This window comes from Littorina saxatilis, linkage group LG2 (assembly GCF_037325665.1).
Source record: "Littorina saxatilis isolate snail1 linkage group LG2, US_GU_Lsax_2.0, whole genome shotgun sequence".
NCBI lineage: Eukaryota > Metazoa > Mollusca > Gastropoda > Littorinimorpha > Littorinidae > Littorina > Littorina saxatilis.
Window position 1 is genome coordinate 8,681,739 of NC_090246.1, and position 25,384 is coordinate 8,707,122.

Here is a 25,384-nt window from a genome sequence, read left to right on the forward strand (position 1 = left end):
CACGGGGGGTGGTTCGGACACCGAAGAGAGTCTGCACACAAAGTTGACTCTGTGAAATAAATTTCCGCCGAACCTGGGATCGAACTCGCGCTGACAGCGGCCAACTGAATACAAATCCAGCGCGCTACCAACTGAGCTATATCCCCGATATGTATATATGTGTGTCTTGGTATATGTGTAAGTGTGTGCCTACGTGCGTGTGTGTGTGTAAGTGCGTATGTGTTACTTTGGTTGTGGGAAGGTATGTGCGCGAGCGCGTTAATCCCTCATCACCAATAGCAAATCTTCCAGAACAGCGTGAAGAAGAGGGTATACCACGCTTCCGTGGCCATGAGTCTCAACATGGCAAGCGAAGGGTCGGAACCAAAGCGATCGAAATACTGACAATTCTTCAGCTCCTCTTGTACTAGAAAACATCCCTGATCGAATCCAGCACTGACAGGCCTTGTCTCCTTTCCCCGTCAGTATCAAAAGGGCGATCATGCACAGCGTTTGGACCACTATCAATAGATTGCTTCCTATAGTGAAAGGGCTTTGGACTAAGCCCTCAGATACCGTGGAGACACTGTCTGTGAATTGCTGTCTGTCGGTGAAAAGACCTTGGACTGACCCTTCAAATGCCGTGAAATCACCATCAATATAGTGCTTTGTGTCGGTGTAATCACCATCAATATAGTGCTTTGTGTCGGTGTAATCACCATCAATATAGTGCTTTGTGTCGGTGTAATCACCATCAATATAGTGCTTTGTGTCGGTGTAATCACCATCAATATAGTGCTTTGTGTCGGTGTAATCACCATCAATATAGTGCTTTGTGTCGGTGTAATCACCATCAATATAGTGCTTTGTGTCGGTGTAATCACCATCAATATAGTGCTTTGTGTCGGTGTAATCACCATCAATATAGTGCTTTGTGTCGGTGTAATCACCATCAATATAGTGCTTTGTGTCGGTGTAATCACCATCAATATAGTGCTTTGTGTCGGTGTAATCACCATCAATATAGTGCTTTGTGTCGGTGTAATCACCATCAATATAGTGCTTTGTGTCGGTGAAATCACCATCAATATAGTGCTTTGTGTCGGTGTAATCACCATCAATATAGTGCTTTGTGTCGGTGTAATCACCATCAATATAGTGCTTTGTGTCGGTGTAATCACCATCAATATAGTGCTTTGTGTCGGTGTAATCACCATCAATATAGTGCTTTGTGTCGGTGTAATCACCATCAATATAGTGCTTTGTGTCGGTGTAATCACCATCAATATAGTGCTTTGTGTCGGTGTAATCACCATCAATATAGTGCTTTGTGTCGGTGTAATCACCATCAATATAGTGCTTTGTGTCGGTGAAATCACCATCAATATAGTGCTTTGTGTCGGTGAAATCACCATCAATATAGTGCTTTGTGTCGGTGTAATAACTTGGACTAAACCTTCCGAAATACCGCAGAATGACAATCAGTAAGTTAATTTCGGTCGATGGAAAGGTCTTGAACTTAACTTCTAAATACCGTAGTATCACTATCCATATCTTGCTTTCTGCATCAATCAATCAATATCAATCAATATGAGGCTTATATCGCGCGTATTCCGTGGGTACAGTTCTAAGCGCAGGGATTTTAATTTTTTTAAATTTTTTTATGCAATTTATATTGCGCACATATTCAAGGCGCAGGGATTTGTTTATGCCGTGTGAGATGGAACTTTTTTTTACACAATACATCACGCATTCACATCGGCCAGCAGATCGCAGCCATTTCGGCGCATATCCTACTTTTCACGGCCTATTATTCCACGTCACACGGGTATTTTGGTGGACATTTTTATCTATGCCAATACAATTTTGCCAGGAAAGACTCTTTTGTCAATCGTGGGATCTTTAACGTGCACACCCCAATGTAATGTACACGAAGGGACCTCGGTTTTTCGTCTCATCCGGAAGACTAGCACTTGAACCCACAACCTAGGTTAGGAAAGGGGGAAGAAAATTGCTAACGCCCTGACCCAGGGTCGAACTCGCAACCTCTCGCTTCCGAGCGCAAGTGCGTTACCACTCGGCCACCCAGTCCATATGCATGTGAACAGCCCTCAAAATTCCGTAGAGCTACAATCAATAAATACATTGCTCTTCGTTGGTGAAAGGGGCTTGAATTCATGTCTCCAAATAAGGTACAGAAGTGTCTAAAACTGCTACTTCGCCAGACTGAGACGATCCCATCCGCAGTGGAGCCACTATCAATACATTGCTATCTAGGGATGAAAGAGACCTAAAGCCAGCCCTTGAAATGACATACAAGAACGTTCACGCTGCTGCTTGGCAAGAATAGGACCAGCTTTCTAGACTGTGAAATAGTCTGTCATATGCTGAACTCTGCCGTCTGCGGTCACTGATAGATTTGCTAAAGATGCAATAAGCGTTTGCGGCTGTTTGACGGAGTCGCAAGGTCAAGTTGGCGTAAACCATTATATTCTGACACTCGCTGGCTTTGGGCTGCTGAGAGAAACGCATCACAAAGTGACATCGTAATTCTGGAGGTGTCATCACTGCTATCTGTCTTCAACGCCTTTCTCTCGCAACGTGCGAACGAGTGAAGAAAAACAGAGTTCTAAACTGGGTCCCCGCATATTGAACCTTTTTCATTGACCATTTGCTGCCGTAAATCTTGCATGGCACAAACTGTGTCAACTGTGCCCGCTTCGAATTCCATTTTGTAATATTAAATGTATAATTGGTTACGTCCCTTTTCTGTCAGTACCTAGGCCAAGGACTTGAGTTCAAAATGCTAGAAAGCAAGCAGAGTCCCTTCACAAGGAACGCCGGGTCCCGGGTAGCTCAGGTGGTAGAGCACTGACCTTGTGATTCTAGGGTCGCGGGTTCGAATCCAGGCCGGGACGGACACGAGTCAACTGTATGTGTAGGCTCAGAGACGGTATCCATGCCCCCCTCCCCCCTCCCCCCTCCCCCCACCCCACCCCACCCCACCCCCCTGTGTGACGGTCATTCTGCGATAGGTGTAGATGGCTGATACCACCTACACACGCATGCACTAGTGTATCTAAAGTCGGGGTGAAACCCGGGAACATGCCCCAAATGGCTTTGCCGTGAGGGCGTAAAATTAGTGTTTCTCTCTCTCAGAACCCGGTTTGCGAAACGAGGCACGGTATGGTAAATTGACGACGCGTCAAAACCTCGAAGTGACCATTCATCTTGGGGGCTTCTCCTTGATAATCCCAACGAGGCTGTCGTCGCTAGCGTGTTTACGGAGGTTGTCGACGTCTGTTGGAAGAGCGGACGGAAGCTCAGAAGGGAAGTAACTCACTGATTCTGGAATGGCGTCTCCAGTTCTGTATGAGGACACATAATTGTGAACAAATGACCACCTAGTACGTGAACACGCCGCTTTATGAATGATATGGCGTTTGCACCATTTTACACATCCTAGGAAAACTCTCAATAGCTTGTATATATATATTGTAACGTAGAACTTGATCATCACGTCATTTTGGCTTGAATGTGTGCACAGAGATTTAGGTTACTGGCCGGTCGATTCTTGAAAACTCTTAATCTCAAGAACAGATAGGATGGGGGGGGGGGGGGGGGGCGGCCGTTTGGGGAAAGGTTTGTGGCTGATTCGGTGCGAATGGTGTAGTCTTCTGTTACGAATGGAGAGAGAAAATAGAAAATAAATCAATAAAAACAACTCCCACGGTTGTGAGTTTTGATCGTGATAACAGCGGACACTGTCTGGATTGAAAAGAATGGAATAGATTGCATAGGTTCGGTAAGAGTAAAAACAGAAATAAACAAGAAATTCCTCCGAGGTAGGAAAAACACCCCCGTCCTTACCATTCTCACTGCCACCAACTGAGAAGGTTATTTCCCTTTGACCATTAATATGTCCCTCTATAAGTCCTTGTAGAATCTTAATCCACCAATAACTCCCTAACCGTGTGTTTGACTGGTCCCAATTTTTGTAAGGACCGTCTCAGGAATGTATAGAACCTGTTCACCAAGTTTGGTGACGATCGGTCCGTTCATTCTTGAGATCTATATGCGAACAAAACACACAAACAAACAAACACATCGACCGAATCCTATACACACCCCTATACCGGGGGTGTAATAATCATAATGGTAAACAAATTTATTTACCAAATTGCATTAGGCTGAAAGTTGCGTATGTGTTCCATACTTTGTACTTTCTTGAACGCCAAGGGACTTGTTTCACCTAGAAATCCAATTTACTGACGTCTGAATGGTGTCTGGGATGCTTACCTCCCTTTATTACTTGATCTTCACACAAAGAGGTAAGCATACGTCTAGGTTAATGGAAGAAGAGTGCACACTTCCGTCAAATCAATACTTGATACTCACGAGAGTAGATCTATTTCAACTGTATGAATATCAATATGGCGCTCGCGACTATTGCTGCTTGCGAACGGAGCAGAATTCACTACAGACTGAGAAGAACTTTTCTTTCGTCAAAACGACATCAAACTCTTTTTATTGGTGTGGGATATTTGACACGCAGGCACATTTATACGCACATTTATCTATGTGGCAATATCGCAGCTCGTGTGTTGGGGTTAGATTATTACGTTGTTCTTCCTTGAAACCGCCGTTTGTGTTTATTACACCCCCGGTATAGGGGTGTGTATAGGATTCGGTCGATGTGTTTGTTTGTTTGTGTGTTTGTGTTCGCATATAGATCTCAAGAATGAACGGACCGATCGTCACCAAACTTGGTGAACAGGTTCTATACATTCCTGAGACGGTCCTTACAAAAATTGGGACCAGTCAAACACACGGTTAGGGAGTTATTGGTGGATTAAGATTCTACAAGGACTTATAGAGGGACATATTAATGGTCAAAGGGAAATAACCTTCTCAGTTGGTGGCAGTGAGAATGGTAAGGACGGGGGTGTTTTTCCTACCTCGGAGGAATTTCTTGTTTTCTTCTTCTTCTCGTTTGTTTAAGGAGCAGACAAGTTGGTGGAAGTCTTATTTTAACTGATGTACATTTGCAAATCGCTAACACTTGAACTGGTTTCAAAATACAGAAAACTACAGCTCGTATGGAGTTGGTTGGTTTTGGGAACTGAAGTCATACAGCTTCAATTTTACCAAATGCAGAAACGGTAGTAAGTTCACCAACTCTGGTTGTAAAACAGGATAACCGCACCACTGCATCTGGCACTTAACTGGGGCCAGACTTATTTGCATCACACAATATTGCTCCCCCTTGACAAAGCAACACTGCGTGTACCTTTCCGCGTGAGGGCAGGACAGTACAACGGGTCTATCTCAGACAATCAATGTCCTTTGCCATCCTACGATGCAGTTCGTTTTCAGGGCAGGACCCAACAATGGGTTTTATCTCAGACAATCAATGTCCTTAGCCGTCCCAGGATGTACGGTATTTCGCGTTCAGGGCAGGACCCTAAAATGGGTTTACCTCAGACACTCAACGCCTTTCACCATCCGGGGATGCAGTTCAGACAAACACGTGTGCGGTCTGCATGATGACCAGGGACTGATTGAGGGTCAAACGTCCAGGGTGAGGCGCAGAATGAATTCCGGCCAATACAGTCTTTCATGGCTCATCCGCCCTTTGTGCCTGAGAGTGGGAGAGGAATTCTTATGAAGGGCGAATAACGGTTAGTTGCATGGAACGCAAAGGAACAGTACCCTGGTCTGATTGGCTAATTTTCTTCCCGTGACCTTTTCATTGACCACAGCTCATGCGCACAAAGCGTGAGTAGCGATGTCCAAAGGCTCTACAGAAGACCAGCAGCTTCATCTCATGAGCTGGAATCCGAGTGTAAAAGGCGAAGAATAAGAAGAAGAGGGATGTCCAAAGGCCATCGTCTTCCGTTGGATTTGGCCGTGTGTGCAGAAGAATGACATGTTTGATTCGATTTCCGAGGCTAGGAAGCGTACATCATTCTGTTCTTGCATATTTTCTTAGTTTATTTCCACTTTTCCTGTTCGTTTTCAAGTATTACTCGTTTACACTCTTCTGCTTCCGATCACTCTTCATCTTTGTCTTCCTCGATCACTAAAATCTCGTTGTAAAGGTTCCTTTAGCCTTGAGTGAACGGTCATGATAACCATCACATATCTGTCCATGCAAATGCATTAAGTAAGAGCGTCCTTCCACTTCTACGCATGCCAAAACTACTTCCTTGCAGATTTCTGTGCAGACGAGGATTTCTGTGTACATTAATTTTGCAATACAGAACAGGGTTTAATGTCGCAGGTAATTCAGCAACAGCAAGTATCCCCGTTGCGGAGTAAGCACCAGGGTGTCGTTTTGTGGTATGTTTCCAAGCGGAGAAAAGATCTAATCCCACGTAAAAACCTGGACGGAGCTATGATGATTGATTAGATATTGTTCCCGGTAAGAAAGATATTTTTGCGCCAAGAGACACTGGGACAACAGTCATGCAGTTTGACTTTATCATTATTGAATCAAAACACAAGAATGGTAGGTAATTGGAACGTTTATTATAGACACAACAAAACGTTCCAACGTTTATTATAGACACAACAAAACGTTCCAACGTTTATTATAGACACAACAAAACGTTCCAACGTTTATTATAGACACAACAAAACGTTCCAACGTTTATTGTCAGTAAGTACTGGTGTCACATGACTGATGTGAACCAGTTGATTGGCTAATGGCGATGCGCTAAAACGGTATTCTTCCGCCCTTTGCCTAAGCGAGACTGTGCGCTCATCCTCAGAATTAATTAATGACATGTAGCTTATATTCTCCACAATACCAAATGACCATAAATTCCCTGCTTCTCAATTAAAGCAGAAGTGGGTTTTTTTCTGACAGATTGCATGTGCCTGTGCCAGTGCCACTGATCTAAAAATAGAAGCCGCTGTGTTTCATCTAATTTTCGCCGACTTGCATAGATTCTTCTCATATGCCGTGTTAGTGACATGTAGCTTATCATCCACATTACCAAATGATGAGTTAGTATACAATTCCCAGCGGCTAACAGAAAACACAAGTGTTATTCCGATAACGTACCAGCTAGACTTGTTTGGAAGACTGACTCGATCGACTCTGTAGCAGACTACACAGAAATACGACTACATCAGTTCAGTAAATGAATGGTTTCCGAATTATTATTTCAAGGCAAGAACAATCGTAATCGAAAACGTGTAGGGTTCAGAACGTTCTTACCATATATAAGACTTATTAACAGCCAGCCTCATGCGTGCAGACCATAGACCTCTAATATACGTCCCTGGTGCAGACTCAGTGCAGACTGCAGTGGTTCGCCCAGGTAGCCTAGCAGACGACATTAACCCCGCTCAGCAAATTAACATGTTGGGCAAATGTGAACGAAAAAACGATGGGGATATAATACGTGTAGGGTTCAGAGCATTCTTACCGTTCATATTTAGTATCAGACTCCCCGATGAGTGAAGATACAACACGAGAAATATGCCACATTTGTTTTGAAAATGTGCAAACCGTCGAGTCTCGCTTCGAGTCAATTCAAGGGGAGTCACTCCGCACAGTCAATCCGTCGAAGCTCGACTGGAGGTTTCGAATCGCAAATAACGAAGTCCTTTCTCCGAGTTCAAATGAGGTCTCTCTGAAAGATCATCACTGTTCAGCTTAACGCTACACTGGAATTTACCAACAGAAATTAAAATGCGTGTGACGAAAGCACGACACACTTGAGACACCCCACACAAAAGTAGATCTTTACTGAACACGACCTGACCACACAGTTGTGCCTATTCAAATGCGCGTTGCAAAATGTGCGTTTGGAATTTTCTTTTTTCTATGACGGTACTGACAATATCGTTATTGAAACAATCCCAGTGCACTAAGGTATTTATAGAGCAAATCTCGAAAATAATTATTGAACTCAGCGCTATGTGCTTCGTTCAATAATACATTTTCTCGATTTGCTCTATAAATCCCTTAGTGCACTGGGATGTCTCAATAACTTAAATTATAGACACAACAAACTTTACAACGTTTATTATAGACACAACAAAACGTTACAACGTTTATTATAGACACAACAAACTTTACAACGTTTATTATAGACACAACAAACTTTACAACGTTTATTATAGACACAACAAACTTTACAACGTTTATTATAGACACAACAAAACGTTACAACGTTTATTATAGACACAACAAACTTTACAACGTTTATTATAGACACAACAAACTTTACAACGTTTATTATAGACACAACAAACTTTACAACGTTTATTATAGACACAACAAAACGTTACAACGTTTATTATAGACACAACAAACTTTACAACGTTTATTATAGACACAACAAACTTTACAACGTTTATTATAGACACAACAAAACGTTACAACGTTTATTATAGACACAACAAAACGTTACAACGTTTATTATAGACACACCAAAGTTTACAACGTTTATTATAGACACAACAAAACGTTACAACGTTTATTATAGACACAACAAACTTTACAACGTTTATTATAGACACAACAAAACGTTACAACGTTTATTATAGACACAACAAAACGTTACAACGTTTATTATAGACACAACAAAACGTTACAACGTTTATTATAGACACAACAAAACGTTACAACGTTTATTATAGACACAACAAAACGTTCCAACGTTTATTATAGACACAACAAAACGTTCCAACGTTTATTATAGACACAACAAAACGTTCCAACGTTTATTATAGACACAACAAAACGTTCCAACGTTTATTATAGACACAACAAAACGTTACAACGTTTATTATAGACACAACAAAACGTTACAACGTTTATTATAGACACAACAAACGTTACAACGTTTATTATAGACACAACAAAACGTTACAACGTTTATTATAGACACAACAAAACGTTACAACGTTTATTATAGACACAACAAAACGTTACAACGTTTATTATAGACACAACAAAACGTTCCAACGTTTATTATAGACACAACAAAACGTTCCATTCTTGTTTTTTGATTGTGAATGTTGGAACGTTGCAGTCTATCTGTTTCTGGATTGTTGTTATTCTTATTGCTAAAATGAGAAACCAAATGTCTTAGAAATTGTATGCCATCCCCGGCATTTCTGTCTTACACTACAATGAAAGTTGGCCGAGGCTTTTCTGTCTTACACTACAATGCAAGTTGGCCCAGGCTTTTCTGTCTTACACTACAATGAAAGTTGGCCCAGGCTTTTCTGTCTTACACTACAATGAAAGTTGGCCCAGGCTTTTCTGTCTTACACTACAATGAAAGTTGGCCCAGGCTTTTCTGTCTTACACTACAATGAAAGTTGGCCCAGGCCTTTCTGTCTTACACTACAATGAAAGTTGGCCCAGGCTTTTCTGTCTTACACTACAATGAAAGTTGGCCGAGGCTTTTCTGTCTTACACTACAATGAAAGTTGGCCCAGGCTTTTCTGTCTTACACTACAATGAAAGCTGGCCCAGGCTTTTCTGTTTTACACTGCAATGAAAGTTGGCCCAGGCTTTTCTGTCTTACACAACAATGAAAGTTGGCCCAGGCTTTTCTGTCTTACACTAGAATGAAAGTTGGCCCAGGCTTTTCTGTCTTACACTACAATGAAAGTTGGCCCAGGCTTTTCTGTCTTACACTACAATGAAAGTTGGCCCAGGCTTTTTTGTCTTACACTACAATGAAAGTTGGCCCAGGCTTTTCTGTCTTACACTACAATGAAAGTTGGCCCAGGCTTTTCTGTCTTACACTACAATGAAAGTTGGCCCAGGCTTTTCTGTCTTACACTACAATGAAAGTTGGCCCAGGCTTTTCTGTCTTACACTGCAATGAAAGTTGGCCCAGGCTTTTCTGTCTTACACTACAATGCAAGTTGGCCCAGGCTTTTCTGTCTCAAGAGAGGAAAATAAGGTTTACAAATACGTCCTTTCCAGTCTGTGTTATCTCACGAACCTAAGAGCTGGTGACCCTGTGTTTGTTTCGTATACAAAACCCTCTCCTTGACATTAACGTGTTCTGATGCGTTTGTGCTTTGTTGCCCACCGGTCTGATGCAATAATATCCAAGACTGAACAAATATAGAAGGTCTTTTATCGCAAATGTCTGCACAATGTACACGAACACACCAAATGCTATTATGTCCAGTAAGAAACTGAACAGGTTGAGTATTTTACACATCGACTTAAATCTTTCAACTTTTTCTTATTTTCTCAACTCTTACTTCTTGTCTTGTATTCCTTTTTCTTTATTCCAAAGCTTTTGAGTGGTGTATGAAATATCGAATTCATCAAAGGGTTGCATAATTATTCAATGCGTTCAGTGACAGATTTCCAAGAATTACCCATTCAATTTCTTTTAACATCGGCTCTTGGGAAAGCCCAATAGGAGCTTGTATCGACGCGCGTCGACTGCAGGTAATGGTCGTTGATCACTTCTAATTAATGAACTTCTGACCTGGTCATTCTGTATCTCTGTGGGTATGCTTTGTGCCTGTTGTGGAATGAAACGGTGTCTACCACGGCAGTCTCATTTGGGAGTTGCAATTCTCATGAGGTCGGTGCAGGTGGTCTATTATTCCCGTGCTGGTTAAGGAATTCGGTTTCGCGCCCATACTGCACTGGAATTGGTTTTTGACGCGCGCATTTGGAAGAAAAAAAGAATTTTTTTCTTAGTCTGGGAAAATATATCCTAGATGTCTCTCTCATTGTTACTCGTCCAAGGACAGATTGTAAGAAAAGGCAAAGCCTTAAATCTTTATCCTTGACAAATAAAGTTCCGTCCCAGTCACAGTCTCAGTCTCGTTAACTCTATCCGTGCAATTTCCGACATCACAGTGGAGTATCCAGACCCCAGACCCTTCAGACCTGTCTGACACTCACAACGGGTTTACTTGTTCGTCTGCCTACCAAGATAGAAAACACCACGCCGATCCATTTTGCAGCATAATTCCAGACAACACAACAGACTACTTACAGCCCACGCGCCTTGAAAGACATGTCTGATACTTGAACAGAATGTCCTTTTCTACATACATACCAAGACAGAAAACACAACGGCAATCCATTTTGGCACAGTCGCTTTAGACTAGGATATAGTGGCACCAGACAGTGTCTCCATAGATCCATACACTCCACAGGCACTTTACACTGGGTGGCTGGCGCTTGGGTGGAGTGTGAGTTCTGCCTAAGAATACTGTATCCCCTGTGATAGTATTTGGCAAGAGAGAGCGCATGCACGCACGCGCACACAAACACACACACACACACACACACACACACACACACACACACCGTACACATATATATATATATATATACACACACAAACACACACACACACATATACATATACACACACACACACACACACACACAAATATAACACACACACACACACACACACAAACACACACACACACACACACACGCACACACATCAATCCTATGCCCCCTCCACAACCCAAATACCACCATTTTCAAGGGCCTATGTCGATGATACGAGCTGTCATAAACTCCCACATGTCTAACATGCCCCCGCAGATTCCATTCCGTGCAGGCGACAACAGCGTGAAAAATCGTCATTCCTGTAAAAATGCCGATAGTGGCATGCGCTGTTTCTGACACGGAACGATACGGAGCTTGCTGTGCCAGTCCCATTTCAAAGTAACAATACCCATATATGCATAGCGTCAGAACAGGAAGCAGGTCATTTAGTCTCGTGGCAAGGGAATACACTTTCTTGTCATGTTGTACACTTATGGAATAGAGTTTGTGTTTTACTTTCCTAAATGTGATGATAACGGTATCTGTTATTTCTGGTGCGAAACGAAACGGTGCTGAGATCACCACGCCAGTCCTGTTCGAGAATTGCTGCATGGATTACCCATAGCGTCAGTGCGGGTGACAGGCCAGTTATCCCCGTCCCGGTAAGGGAATTCGGATTCTGATAATGTCGAACAGTTGTGGAATGAACTTTTTCATTTCTCATTTCTAAAAAGTTACAATAACTTTGGACACCCATTCCACAAATTGCTGATAGCGGAAAAGGTTGTTGCTAATGTGGAACGAGACCGTGCAGTCCCATTTGGGAGTTACAACACGCATTGCGTCAGTGCTGGTGGTAAGTTATCTATTCCTCTCCCAGATAGGGGAATACGGTTCTTCGTCCAGTCGGACACTTTTCAATTTGTTCTTCTGGAAAGGTGCCGAATTTTATTTCTAAAAGGTGCTGATTGTGGCATACGTTGTTCCTCATATAGAACGAAACGGCAGCACCATGTGAGAATTGCAATACCCATAGCGTCAATGCAGGTGGCAGATCATTTATTCCCATCCCGGTTGGGGAATACGGGTTCTTGCATATTGCACACATCTGTGATGGGTTTTTGACGCACGTGCGAGGCACAAGTGTTGGCTTTATGGAAAGCTGTCACTAGAGAGGCGCGAGCCTACGTACATGAAGTAACCACCTTGTTCACCTCTCAGTGTTTAAACAAACAGTCCTTTTTTTTCTTTTTCTTTTTTACAGTCCTTCTTATAACGTCAGTGTAGGTGGCAGATCATTTCTTCCCGTTCTGGTTAGTGAATAAGGCATGGGTGGGATTCTTCCGGTATATGAAAACCGGATTCGATTATGGCCTTTTTTTCTCTTTTTTTGTTTGTTTTGTTGTTGTTTGTTGGTTCGGTTGAGGTTTAGGATTCATGACATTTTTCAGTCCCACCCATGATAAGGTATTTCGTCATACCGACTTTTTGGTGTAGGTGAGTTAGAACAACAAATATAATGGGTGTGAAACATGTTTTTCGGAAGAAAAACAAGTCGCGTAAGGCGAAATTACTACATTTAGTCAAGCTGTGGAACTCACAGAATGAAACCGAACGTAGTCCGCCGCTAGTGCAAAAGGCAGTAAAAGTGACGAGCCTGTTTGGCGAGGTAGCGGTTGCGCTGTGCTTCATAGCACGCTTTTCTTTTCCTCTCTTCGTTTTAACTTTGTGAGCGTGTTTTTAATCCAAACATATCATAACTATATGTTTTTGGAATCAGGAACTGACAAGGAATAAGATGAAATTGTTTTTAAATCGATTTCGGAAATTTAATTTTGATCATAATTTTTATATTTTTAATTTTCAGAGCTTGTTTTTAATCCAAATATAACATATTTATATGTTTTTGGAATCAGGAAATGATGTAGAATAAGATGAACGTAAATTTGGATCGTTTTTATATAAAAAAAACAAATTATTACAATTTTCAGATATTTAATTACCAAAGTCATTAATTAATGTTTAAGCCACCAAGCTGAAATGCAATACCAAAGTCCGGCCTTCGTCGAAAATTGCTTTACAAAAATGTCAATCAATTTGATGGAAAAATGAGGGTGTGACAGTGCCGCCTCAACCTTTACAAAAAGCCGGATATGACGTCATCAAAAGTATTTATCGAAAAAAAGAAAAAAACATCCGGGGATATCATTCCCAGGAACTCTCATGTCACATTTCATACAGATCGGTCCAGTAGTTTGGTCTGAATCGCTCTACACACACACACGCACAGACAGACAGACAGACACACACACATACACCACGACCCTCGTCTCGATTCCCCCTCTATGTTAAAACATTTAGTCAAAACTTGACTAAATGTAAAAATCATCTGTAGTTTTGACATTCTGCTGTGTTGTCGGAAATGTTGTTGGAATAAGGACTGCATCTTAGAAACAATTGTCATGAAACAACAACAACAACAACAGAAAAAAGTTGGAAATCTTTTTTTGTTTTCAATTGCACCATCCAAAACCCATTCCATAAGTGTGTAGTATGGCGCTAAACCGTATTTCATAACCGGGACGGGAATTAATGACCTGCCACCAGCACAGACTCAATGGGAATTGCAACTCTCCAATAGGAACTCGAACTCGAACTCGAACTCGAAAACTTTATTACCGAGGGATGATAGCATTAGGTCCATATGGTCCTTTCTTACAGCTAGTCCCTACTATAATACACACATGAAACAAAGAACACATTATTTGAAGAATAAAAAATAAAAAATAAATCACACACAAAAATTCAAATAAAACAAAATTATGTAGGGAAAAGTATAACAAAATAAAAATATTAAAAAAATTCAAAAGTGTGCTTGTTAATGGAAGCATACTATACACTTTCTCTTTCACACATCCTCACACACATTCGCACAAACTGTACACCGACTTAGTCGTTAGAGAGGTGCTTTCGGAGCTGTCTTTAGTAGGCACCGGTGCCGAGGTAGGCACCGTTTCGTTCCACAATAGGAACAACGCATACTACTCTCAGCTCCTTTCAGGAATAAAACCGGCACTTATCAGGATAGCAAAAATTCATTCCACGAGTGTGAAACATGACGAGAAACCATATAGCTTACTGGTTCGGAAATACATCACTAGTCACCTGTAAGATGCTATGGGAATTAACTCACAGATGGGAATGTCGTGTAAGGCACAGTTCCGTCCCACATTAGGAACAACACATACTTCTATCAGCTCCTTTCGGGAATAAAACCGGCACCTATCAGGATAGCAAAAACTCATGCCATATGAGTGTGCAACGTGACTAGAAACCATACAGCTAACCGGTACGAAAATAAATTACCAGTTACCTGCACAGATGTTATGGGAATTGCAACTCACAGATAGGAATGTCGTGTTAGGCTCAGTATCGTCCCATGTCAGGAACAGCGCATACTACTATCAGCACCTTTCAGGAATAAAATCAGAATTGATCAGGATAGAGCAAAATCCACGAGTGTGCAACGTGACGAAAAACCATATAGCTAACCGGTACGGGAGTAAATAACCATGTACGAGCCACCTGCATAGCTACTATGGGAATTACAACTCACAGATGGGAATGCCGTTTTAGGCACAGTTTCGTCCCATTTCAGGAACAGCGCATACTACTATCAGCACCTTTCGGGCTCTTATTAGGATAACAACAAACCATTCCACTAGTGTGCGCCATGATGAGAAACCATATTATCTAACCGGTACGGGAATAAATGGCATGCCACCTGCACAGACTAAATGTGAATTGCAACTCTCCAATGGGAATGCCGAGGTAGACACCATTTTGTCCCACAACAGGAACAACGCATACTAGCCATTTCAGGAATAAAACCGGCACCTATCAGGATCGCAGCAAATCATTCCACTAGTGTGCGCCATGACGAGAAACCATATGCTCTAACCGGGACGGGAATAGACCAGTCACCCGCACAGACGCTATGGGAATTGAAACTCTCGTGAGATTTCTGGTGTAGGCACCGTTTCGTTTCATATTAGGAAGAGCGCATACCACGATCGGCACCTTTCCAGAATGCCCGCTTTTCACGCCGCACTTGCTTGTGCGGAATAGAGCAATTGTGCCAAAATGAATCGACGGGGTATTTTCCATCTAGGTTCGTAGACGCATGAGCAAACTTTTTCTTCGCACCGAAGAAGTGAATAAGCGTCCGGTCGGGGTAGAAAATTAGCCAATCAGATCAGTGTACTGTTCATGTACAAAACACGCAATGAGCCGTTTTTGCCTTGCAAAAGATGACCCATCCCACTCGCACGCACAAAATGCAGAACAGTCACGAAAGGCATTACGTGGCCAGAATTGGACCTGGCTTGTTTACCACGGACGCTCTGTGCCACGATCCCGCATACCCATTTCGGTTGAAGGGACATTACAAACAACAACCAACTCTCTGTGCCACGATCCCGCATACCCATTTCGGTTGAAAGGACATTAAAAACAGCAACCAACTCTCTGTGCCACGATCCCGCATACCCATTTCGGTTGAAAGGACATTAAAAACAGCAATCAACTCTCTGTGCCACGATCTCGCATACCCATTTCGGTTGAAAGGACATTAAAAACAACAACCAACTCTCTGTGCCACGATCCCGCATACCCATTTCGGTTGAAAGGACATTAAAAACAGCAACCAACTCTCTGTGCCACGATCCCGCATACCCATTTCGGTTGAAAGGACATTAAAAACAGCAACCAACTCTCTGTGCCACGATCTCGCATACCCATTTCGGTTGAAAGGACATTAAAAACAACAACCAACTCTCTGTGCCACGATCCCGCATACCCATTTCGGTTGAAAGGACATTAAAAACAGCAACCAACTCTCTGTGCCACGATCCCGCATACCCATTTCGGTTGAAAGGACATTAAAAACAACAACCAACTCTCTGTGCCACGATCCCGCATACCCATTTCGGTTGAAGGGACATTACAAACAACAACCAACTCTCTGTGCCATGGAGTCTTGGCCTCTCAATAAGTCCGTGACCATCAGACGGCACAATTATAAGTAAATATCTGCACTACATCCCTCAGGCATGGGAATTGAACAAAGTTAAAAAGACTGAACATTTGTAAGTAATATCAAAGTCGACGGCGCTTCCGGGGTCCGGGGGCATGCTCCCCCGGAAATGTGTTTCTCCAAAGAACCCAAATAGTGGAATTTGGTGTCATCTGAGCTCCAAGTTTGCCTTTAAATTCAGTTTTCAGAACCATTTTTGCCTCCCCTATTTATTTTTTCGGCGGACACTTTTGCTTTTTCGGCGAAACAAAAAACATTTCGGCGGACAATTCCCATGCCTGATCCCTGGCCGTGAAAGGATTTGTTTGTCTGACATACACTATTCAAAAAAAGTTAAGGATCGGTTGAAAAAACGGATCTAATCATAAAAAATTGCCAAAAAATTAAACATCGACATAATAATTAAAAGATTAATGTGTTTGAATTAACAAACGAACAATGAGTCTTGACCTCGAATTTTGTTTGGCAGGCACAGTTATTTCCCTTTGTGGGACTTCTCAAAAGCTTCTGTATTTTGGAAGAAAAGGGGTGTTTTTTAGAGCCCCATGAAATTTGCGGAACGCATGCCAGGGCAAAAGGTTGTGATGCACGTGCTACAACAGGGTCCTGGCTATGAACATCGCTCACCAGCTTGTGTTTAAAGGTTGACACGCTGACACAATTATGCACAGTAGCAACATGCCCCCACGAAGAAAACTGAGCGATTTGGATAGAGGAAGGGCAATAGGATGGCTACAAGACGGTGTTGCTGCCAGGCAAGTGGCCCAGAGGCTTGCAGTGGCTCCCTCTGTCATCATCAGACTAAAACAGAGATTCCACGCAACTGGAAGAGTGCAGGAGCGACAACGTTCTGGTCGGCCCAGAGTCACCACACAAAGAGAGGATCGCTTCATTCAGAGGCAGGCCATGCAACAAAGAATGGCTACGGCAAACAACATTAGGCAACGCCTACAAGCTACCACCAACACTGTTGTTAGTGGTTAGACGATCCGAAACCGCTTACATAACTTTGGCTTGCGTGCAAGGCGTCCAGTCCGAGGAACAAACATGACTGCTAATCACCGAGCAGCTCGCCGAGCCTGGTGCACTCAACATGTGAGGTGGCAACGTCAGCAGTGGGCTCAGGTGTTGTTTACAGATGAGTCCCGCTTTTGCTTGGAACCTGCTGATGGTCGCATCCGAGTGTGGAGGCGTAGCGGAGAGCGCTTCTCAGAAGGCGCTGTTCTGGAACGACATCGTTTTGGCGGAGGCTCTGTGATTGTCTGGGGAGGGATCAGCACCCGTCTAAGGACACCTCTGTACCATGTATTGGGCAACTTGACAGGTGTCCGCTACCAGAATGAGATCCTGCAACCCCTGGTCGTTCCAGCCCTCCAAGCGATCGGCCCTCGTGCGATTCTTCAGGATGACAACGCACCTCCCCATCGCTCTGCAGCTGTAAACACCTTCATCCAGCAGGCCAGGGTCAACAGGATGCTGTGGCCAGCCAACAGCCCGGACCTGAACCCCATAGAGCACATGTGGGACGAGCTTTGTCGTCGGGTACAGCAACATCACCCTCCTCCTGCCAATCTGGGTCAACTGCTGCAATGGCTCCAGCAGGAGTGGAATGGAGTTCCCAGACCATTCATATGCAACCTGATCCACTCCATGCGCCAACAATGTGTTGAATACCTGGCACACAACGGAGGGCACACGCGTTATTGACACTGATTCACATTGTTGTGAATTCCATTTTCGAGGATTGTCACGTTTGACACACTCTAGCTAAATTGTCGCTGCCGCGTTCGATCTTTGCTTTGTGTGTCATTACTCCTTGGTTGTTCAATTATATTAAAAAAAAAATTAAATGAAAGAATTCGGTCTTGTCTGTTTTGTGTGGCGTGCTTGTAAAAAAGTGATCCTTAACTTTTTTTGATGAGTGTAAACTGATTGTACGGTCCTGCCCACACAAATTACAAGCGGTTTCCTGGCACGAAATGGTTGGAGCAACATTGTGTGGAGGAAAAGATTCCAGCACCAGCTATGTGTGGCCGTTTCGCCAAAAGCACTGGCTTTGTCCACTTGTCGGCTTTCCGGTAGTATTCTTTCGCACTTGCCAAAAGCTGACGAGTTGCGCCTTGCCGTTTGGGTTCTGTTTGCTGTCCTCTTCGACATCAATAAGTTCAAGATTCTGTCCTTAACCAAGCTGTGCAATTAACATAGAACCATGTCTGCAAGATTATTTTATACACAAATATATTTATTTTAGCTGTTCAATTAATTTTGATTGATTTTGTTGTTTTTTGTACAGATTTACATATCAGGGTTTACGAGTTCAGTTCTCTCTGCTCCTTGCTTGTCTGTTGAGCAAACTTGATGGCATTGTTCTTCGTGAACGTCAGGGACACGGAGACCCCCCATAAAGCTTCGATACAAAGTTCGTGCAAGTCAGCAGGTCAGCAGACAGCCGTGGGGAATTGTCCGCCCCTGTCTCCTCTTACTTTTACCACAGATATCACACGGCATTCCGGCACCCATTTCATTCCGTACATAATTGCGTTATGGCGTGCCCTTTGGAGCAAATGGGTGAGTTTTTGAAACATGTGGCTGTGCACTCCGATTCATCAAACTGCCTTGATTTGATTAACCGCTCTCTGTTTAGGATCTGTTTTCACGTCTTTGGTGCGAAATATGCATGCACGCGGGTTAGCTGTTTTGCATTTCAAGTCTCCTGGGGATGACTCGCGTGGTTTTTAGTTCGGTTTGATGTGTTGTTTGAATCCTGGCCGGGCCTGGTTTTGGGAAATGCGGGGTAATAGGCTGCCTGTTTTATCTTTCTCGTTTTTAGTGGACCAGCAGGAATTGCAAATGACTTCGCTCGTAGGCTTGTCCCTCGTAAGGTGTAAGCTTTCTGCAACCCGAAAGAACTATGTTATCAGCTGTCTGAAAGAGATCGACCCAAAATACTGCTAACGTTCAACAATTTCTCAAATTGATTCGAAACGGGCCGGCTGCTAACGTTCAAAAATCAAGAATAATAAAATAAGGTTAGCTGCTGGAACGTTTAATCATAGACATTATACGTTATTTGCGTTTTTGATCAAAATATGACATTTTACACAGATCGAGACAGTCATTGCACTCCGAGACCGCGATAGCGGTCAAGGTGAACAATGACTGTCGAGATCTGTGTAAAATGTCATATTTTGGTCAAAAACGCAAATAACATTTATGTATCGATCGAATTCCTTTCAGGTACTGACTTTGTTGTTGTTTTGACGATTGAACGAGCACACACATGCAATCAAACACATGACGTGTGTTTTGTAGTTCCTTTGAAGTGTCGGTCAACCTGAAACGCCCAAATTAATATGAAGTTTTGTAGGCCTCTGACGTCACATGACTCAAAGAAGGGACATCCAATGTCCAATCAATACATAACGAAATATCCACCGGTAGTTATTGATCTTGGAAGCAGATGGACAAAGAAGGAGGTGGCAAGAAGCCTCGTTCTGATGTCCACAATTAAGCTAGAGCTGTATCCTACGTCCTCCACCAATGTGTAGTCTTATAACTGGGCAGGATCTTCTTAAACACCACGGTCTTCAGGTCGAACTTATTGAACTATGATGTTCTTCCTTAACTAACTATCTGTTCTACATTGCAGGTCTAGCGTTGGCAGTAGGAATAATATAACCTTTTCATCTCAGCCGTGGAATGCAGAGGAGGATGCATGCAACTAGTGATCTCTTCTGTATTCCTGGCCCATCAGGTCATGCACCACTACCCTATTTTCCATGTTGCTGGTCTAGCACTGGCAGTAGGTATAATCCTTTACATCTCAGCAGTTAAAAGCAGAAGACGACGCAGGGTATCTGTACCTCGTGATCTCTTCTGTGCAGTAGTCCATGCACCACTGGACCGCTCCCAGTGACCCTTTACTGCATGTTGCAGGCTTGATTCTCTACATCTCAGCAGTGAAATGAAGAGGATGATGCAGGGTATCTGTAACTTTATATATTCCATATTCCAGGCCCAACAGTTCATACATGTTTTTTAACGACCTCACGGTTGCACCATTAGGGGCATGTTCCCGTAAGCACCACTGACCCTCTCCAACTGACCCAGTCCAACTGACTCCTCCCCTCTATGTTGCAGGCTTGGCGCTGGCAGTGGGCATGATTCTCTACATCTCAGCAGTGAATGACGAGGTCGGGTACCGCACCAGCACCATGCAAGAAGAAGGCGGATTCAGTTACGCGTACGGCTGGTCCTTCTTCACGGCTGGCGTGGGTTTCCTGGCATCTGAAATGGCCGCCGTGGTGGGAGTGACGCTCTTCCTCAAACGCTACGAAAAGATTGAGGAGATGATGAGGATCATTCCTGGACTTGAGGAGAAAGTGGACCCTGAGTTCTTGTATCATGGCAGGTGTGGTGTTCAGAACCCTGCTGTGATCTCTTGAGACTTGGACAGTGAACACCGTACACCACAAAACTGAGGTTGGTGGTCTTCTCTGGAGGTGAAAGTGAAATGAGGTGTGGTGTTCAGAACCCTACTGTGACCTCTTGAGACTAGCCAGTGATCACATATTACACAACAAAACTGAGGTGCGGTGGTCTTCTTTGGAGGAGAAAGTGAACCCTGAGTTGGTGAATCATGGGAGGGGTGGTTTTCATATCCCTGTTATGTTTTCCCGTGACTGCACACGATTCGTACCATAAAACGAAAGTTTGGTCGTCTGCTCTGGAGGAGAAAAATATGTCTACCAGGGTTGGTGTGGTGTTCAGAACCCTACTGTGATTTCTTGAGACTGGATAATGAACACTTTACACCACAAAACGGAGGTGTGGTGGTCTTCCTTGAGGAAAAATTGAACCCTCTGTTGTTATGTCATCGGAGGTGCGGTGTTCAGAAACCTACTGTGATCTCTTGAGACTGGACAGTGAACGCCTTGCGCCACAAAACTGAGGTCTGTTCGTCTTTTTTGGAGGAGAAAGTGAACCCTGAATTCTTGTATCATAGGAGGTGTAATGTTCAGAACCCTGCTTTGTTTTCTTGAGACTGAAAACATTTCGTACCATAAGAAAAGCGAAAGTTTGGTGATCTACTCTGGAGGAGAAAAATGACAGAGATATCTCTCTACCAGGCGTGGTGTGTTATTCACAATCCTACTGTGTTCTCTTCAGACAGAATAATTAACACCTTACATGACAAAACTAAGGTCTGATGGCCTTCTTTGGAGGAAAAAGTATACCCTGATTTGTGTATAACCCGATTTGTGTAGCCACAACCCTACTATGGCTTTTGTTTTTGATTTTTGTTTTTGAGTTTGGTTTTGGACAAGATACGATTCATACCATACGCAAAAGAGGTTTGGAGGTCTTCTGGTCTTTTGGGGGGGAGAAAAAAGAATAGAATCCCTGTACCAGTGGAGGTGTGATGTTCACAAACTTGCTGTGTTCTCTGGAGACTGTCTGCAATTCGTACAATAAAACATATGTGGTAATCAGTTCTAGCCTGGGAGAAAAGAACTGTGATCTACCAACAATGGACAACTGTGCAAAGACACAGTTTGTAGCATAAAACTGACGTGATTATCAATCCTTGCTTGGAGAAAATGGTGGACCCTGACCTGTTCCAATATGCGAGACTCCCCTATGTTCAAGTCTCTTGAGCTGGTACACCAGTGCGTAGACACAATGCACAGCATTATACTACAGAAGGTCATCCTTCTTTGCCTGTGGCAGATTTTGACCCTGAACTATTTCAGTGTGTAGAACTTCACTGTCTGAGCCGTAGGACGTGTGTAAAGACAGAGGCTAAAGCTGATGATGGTCGTCTTCTTTCGAAGTAGAAGTGGAACCTCAAGTGCTACGACAGAAACTATACGGTGTACAGAATCCTCCTGTGTCCTCTTGAGACCATAATGAATTAATAACATGAGACTGAGAAATGGTGTTGCAGGAAAGATGCGACGCAAAGAAGCCCTTGTCTTCTCTTGAGACCTGACACAATTTATCATGTAAAAACGAGTTTTGGTGGTGTTCTCTTGATGAGAAAGTGTACCCTAACCTGTTGTACCAGGGAACAGTGTAAACCTTACAAGGAAAACGTGTACCCGAAACTGCTGTACCAGGGAACAGTGTAAACCTTACAAGGAAATCGTGTACCCGAAACTGCTGTACCAGGGAACACTGTAAACCTTACAAGGAAAACGTTTACCCGAAACTGCTGTACTAGGGAACAGTGTAAACCTTACAAGGAAATCGTGTACCCGAAACTGCTGTACCATGGAACAGTGTAAACCTTACAAGGAAAAAGTGTACCCGAAACTGCTGTACCATGGAACAGTGTAAACCTTACAAGGAAATCGTGTACCCGAAACTTCTGTACCAGGGAACACTGTAAACCTTACAAGGAAATCGTGTACCCGAAACTGCTGTACCAGGGAACAGTGTAAACCTTACAAGGAAATCGTGTACCCGAAACTGCTGTACCAGGGAACACTGTGAACCTTACAAGGAAATCGTGTACCCAAAACTTCTGTACCAGGGAACAGTGTAAACCTTACAAGGAAATCGTGTACCCGAAACTTCTGTACCAGGGAACAGTGTAAACCTTACAAGGAAAACGTGTACCAGAAACTGCTGTACTAGGGAACAGTGTAAACCTTACAAGGAAAACGTGTACCAGAAACTGCTGTACTAGGGAACAGTGTAAACCTTACAAGGAAAACGTGTACCCGAAACTGCTGAACCATGGAATATTGTAAACCTTACAAGGAAAACGTGTACCAGAAACTGCTGTACCAGGGAACAGTGTAAACCTTACAAGGAAAACGTGTAGCCTAAACTGCTGTACCAGGGAACAGTGTAAACCTTACAAGGAAAACGTGTACCAGAAACTGCTGTACCAGGGAACAGTGTAAACCTTACAAGGAAAACGTGTACCGGAAACTGCTGTACCAGGGAACAGTGTAAACCTTACAAGGAAAACGTGTACCTGAAACTGCTGTACCAGGGAACAGTGTAAACCTTACAAGGAAAACGTGTACCTGAAACTGCTGTTCTAGGGACTATTAACCTTACCGGCCGAAATGTACCATGGTCTTTTCAGGTTTACCAAAACCTCCACTGTGTTCTGTTGAAACGAGACAAGAGTGCATGGACACAATTGATACCATGCAACTGAGGTATGGTATAGTATATATTCTAGCGGAGAAAGCAGTCCCTAAACGGCTGTACCTGGGAACACCGTAACTCTAAATGAAAGCCTACTTCACTGAGTTGAAGGAAAAGGTGTGCCCTGTAGTGCTCTGGGCCCGTATGCATGAGGAGTAACACTGAAAGTAGAAGCCTCTTTTGGAAGTAGGAACTCCCGAAGTTAACTTTCCAACTGTTCACTATGCATGAACGCCCTGGTGTACAGAACCATACTATGTTTTCTTAAATGTACTAGTCAACCGTAAAACCGAGGTATGCTCCTCCCTGCACTGGAGAAGAATGTAGACCCAGGGCTTTTGTACCAGGCAAGGTCTGGTGTACTGAGACCGTCTGTCTTCCCTTGAGAGTTGAGATAATTTACGACAAACAATTGAGGCATGGTGGTCTACTATGGAGGAGAAAACGGACTTTCAACTGTACCAGAGAACAACGTAAAACTCGGTTATGGTAATTGTTCTCAGAAGAAAGCGGACACGAAATTGTTCCCAGAACCTGTGTTCTCTTGAGACTTGACATCTATCAACCAGAACACACTGTACACGATAAAACTGAACGAAGTCAATCTCTCGTGTGCTGGAGGAGAAAATGAACCCTGACTTGACGTAGTAGAGGAGGTGCGGTAGTAAAAAATTATGTAAAAAACAAACACCTGATGCACTCTTCTGTGACTGAAATATGTAATGGAAGTAACAGGTCAAGTGACTCAGTGATCAAAACACGTGAGAACAGTGACCGAGGGCTAATGCGGGTCCCGTCTCTGCTCTCAAGGAAGAAGTAGTTAATGCTACAGTGAGGTGACAACATGGACAATGCTTTCAAGTGTTGAATTTTTTTGTTATGTGTCCAACACTGATGTATCCTTTGGTGTAAATATCTCGTACCCACAAGAATGCTTCCCGTCCTGAATTTTACTTTGGGTTCCTTTCTGACTGTTTGAACATGGAAACCTGAAAGAACATGCACACTTACAACAAGATTGTGTTGTGACCAGAACACAGGGTCCGAACTTTCAGCGTTGAGAAAATGTGTACAAAGTGGATGCAAAGTTACGCTATTTCCAGCTTGATAAAGTTACACAATTTCAAAAAAAAGTGGAGGACAGTGTGAACCGCTCATTTAACTCCATTTTAGTAGAGCATTATCCCAAGTTGACTGTACAGTACATGGTGTAAATATGTAGAGGTTACATGCCGAGTCTCAGTGATTATCAAAAATAATGGTCGAAGTTTGCGGATCATGAAAAATGCGAGCTTTAGCGAGCTTTTTCATGACCGCGAACTGAGACCATTATTTTTTATAATCACTGAGACGAGGTGTGTAACCTCTTTATTCCTCCTTTCTTCAGTTATTCAAAGAAAAGAGGAGTTTTTTTGCGAAAGTTTGATCGAATCCTATTCTCTCAACCAGTCAACCTGCGCAGGCGATCGATTAATGCGCGGTTGTATAGTTCCGTGCAAATCATTCCATTCTGTTAACACTTCTTGTCAGTTTTCCTATTTTGGGCTAAAATCAAGTACACAGATATGCTGTTATTCTGCTGTGGCGGCAAAGGCAGATATTGTGTGTTCTGTATATGTTTTGGTATCGCTTACGATAATGTTTTTTCGTCAAATGGGACTAGCAGACGAACTTTTGCACCCGTGTTCCAACGTTAAAAACTGTATGAAGTTAAGTTTTCTGGGGAAAATAGTGTATGAAACCGCTTTATGTTGTTTAAATTGATGAGATGTGTGCATTTGGTTGCGTGTGATCTGTTTATTAAATGAAATATTGTTGAAAACTGACCGTCGGATTGCAGTCTGTTGTCGAAGGAACTG

General features: G+C 43.1%; 1 protein-coding gene across 1 annotated transcript in view; it reads left to right on the forward strand.

The window, feature by feature from the left end:
- LOC138960491 (voltage-dependent calcium channel gamma-5 subunit-like) overlaps positions 1-20,806 on the forward strand; it is a 40,650-nt gene extending 19,844 nt beyond the window's left edge. The window contains exon 5 of the mRNA XM_070332396.1: positions 20,502-20,806. Coding sequence (XP_070188497.1) covers positions 20,502-20,806 — 305 coding nt within the window. The remainder of the gene's footprint in view (positions 1-20,501) is intronic.
- The last annotated feature ends 4,578 nt before the right edge of the window (positions 20,807-25,384 follow it).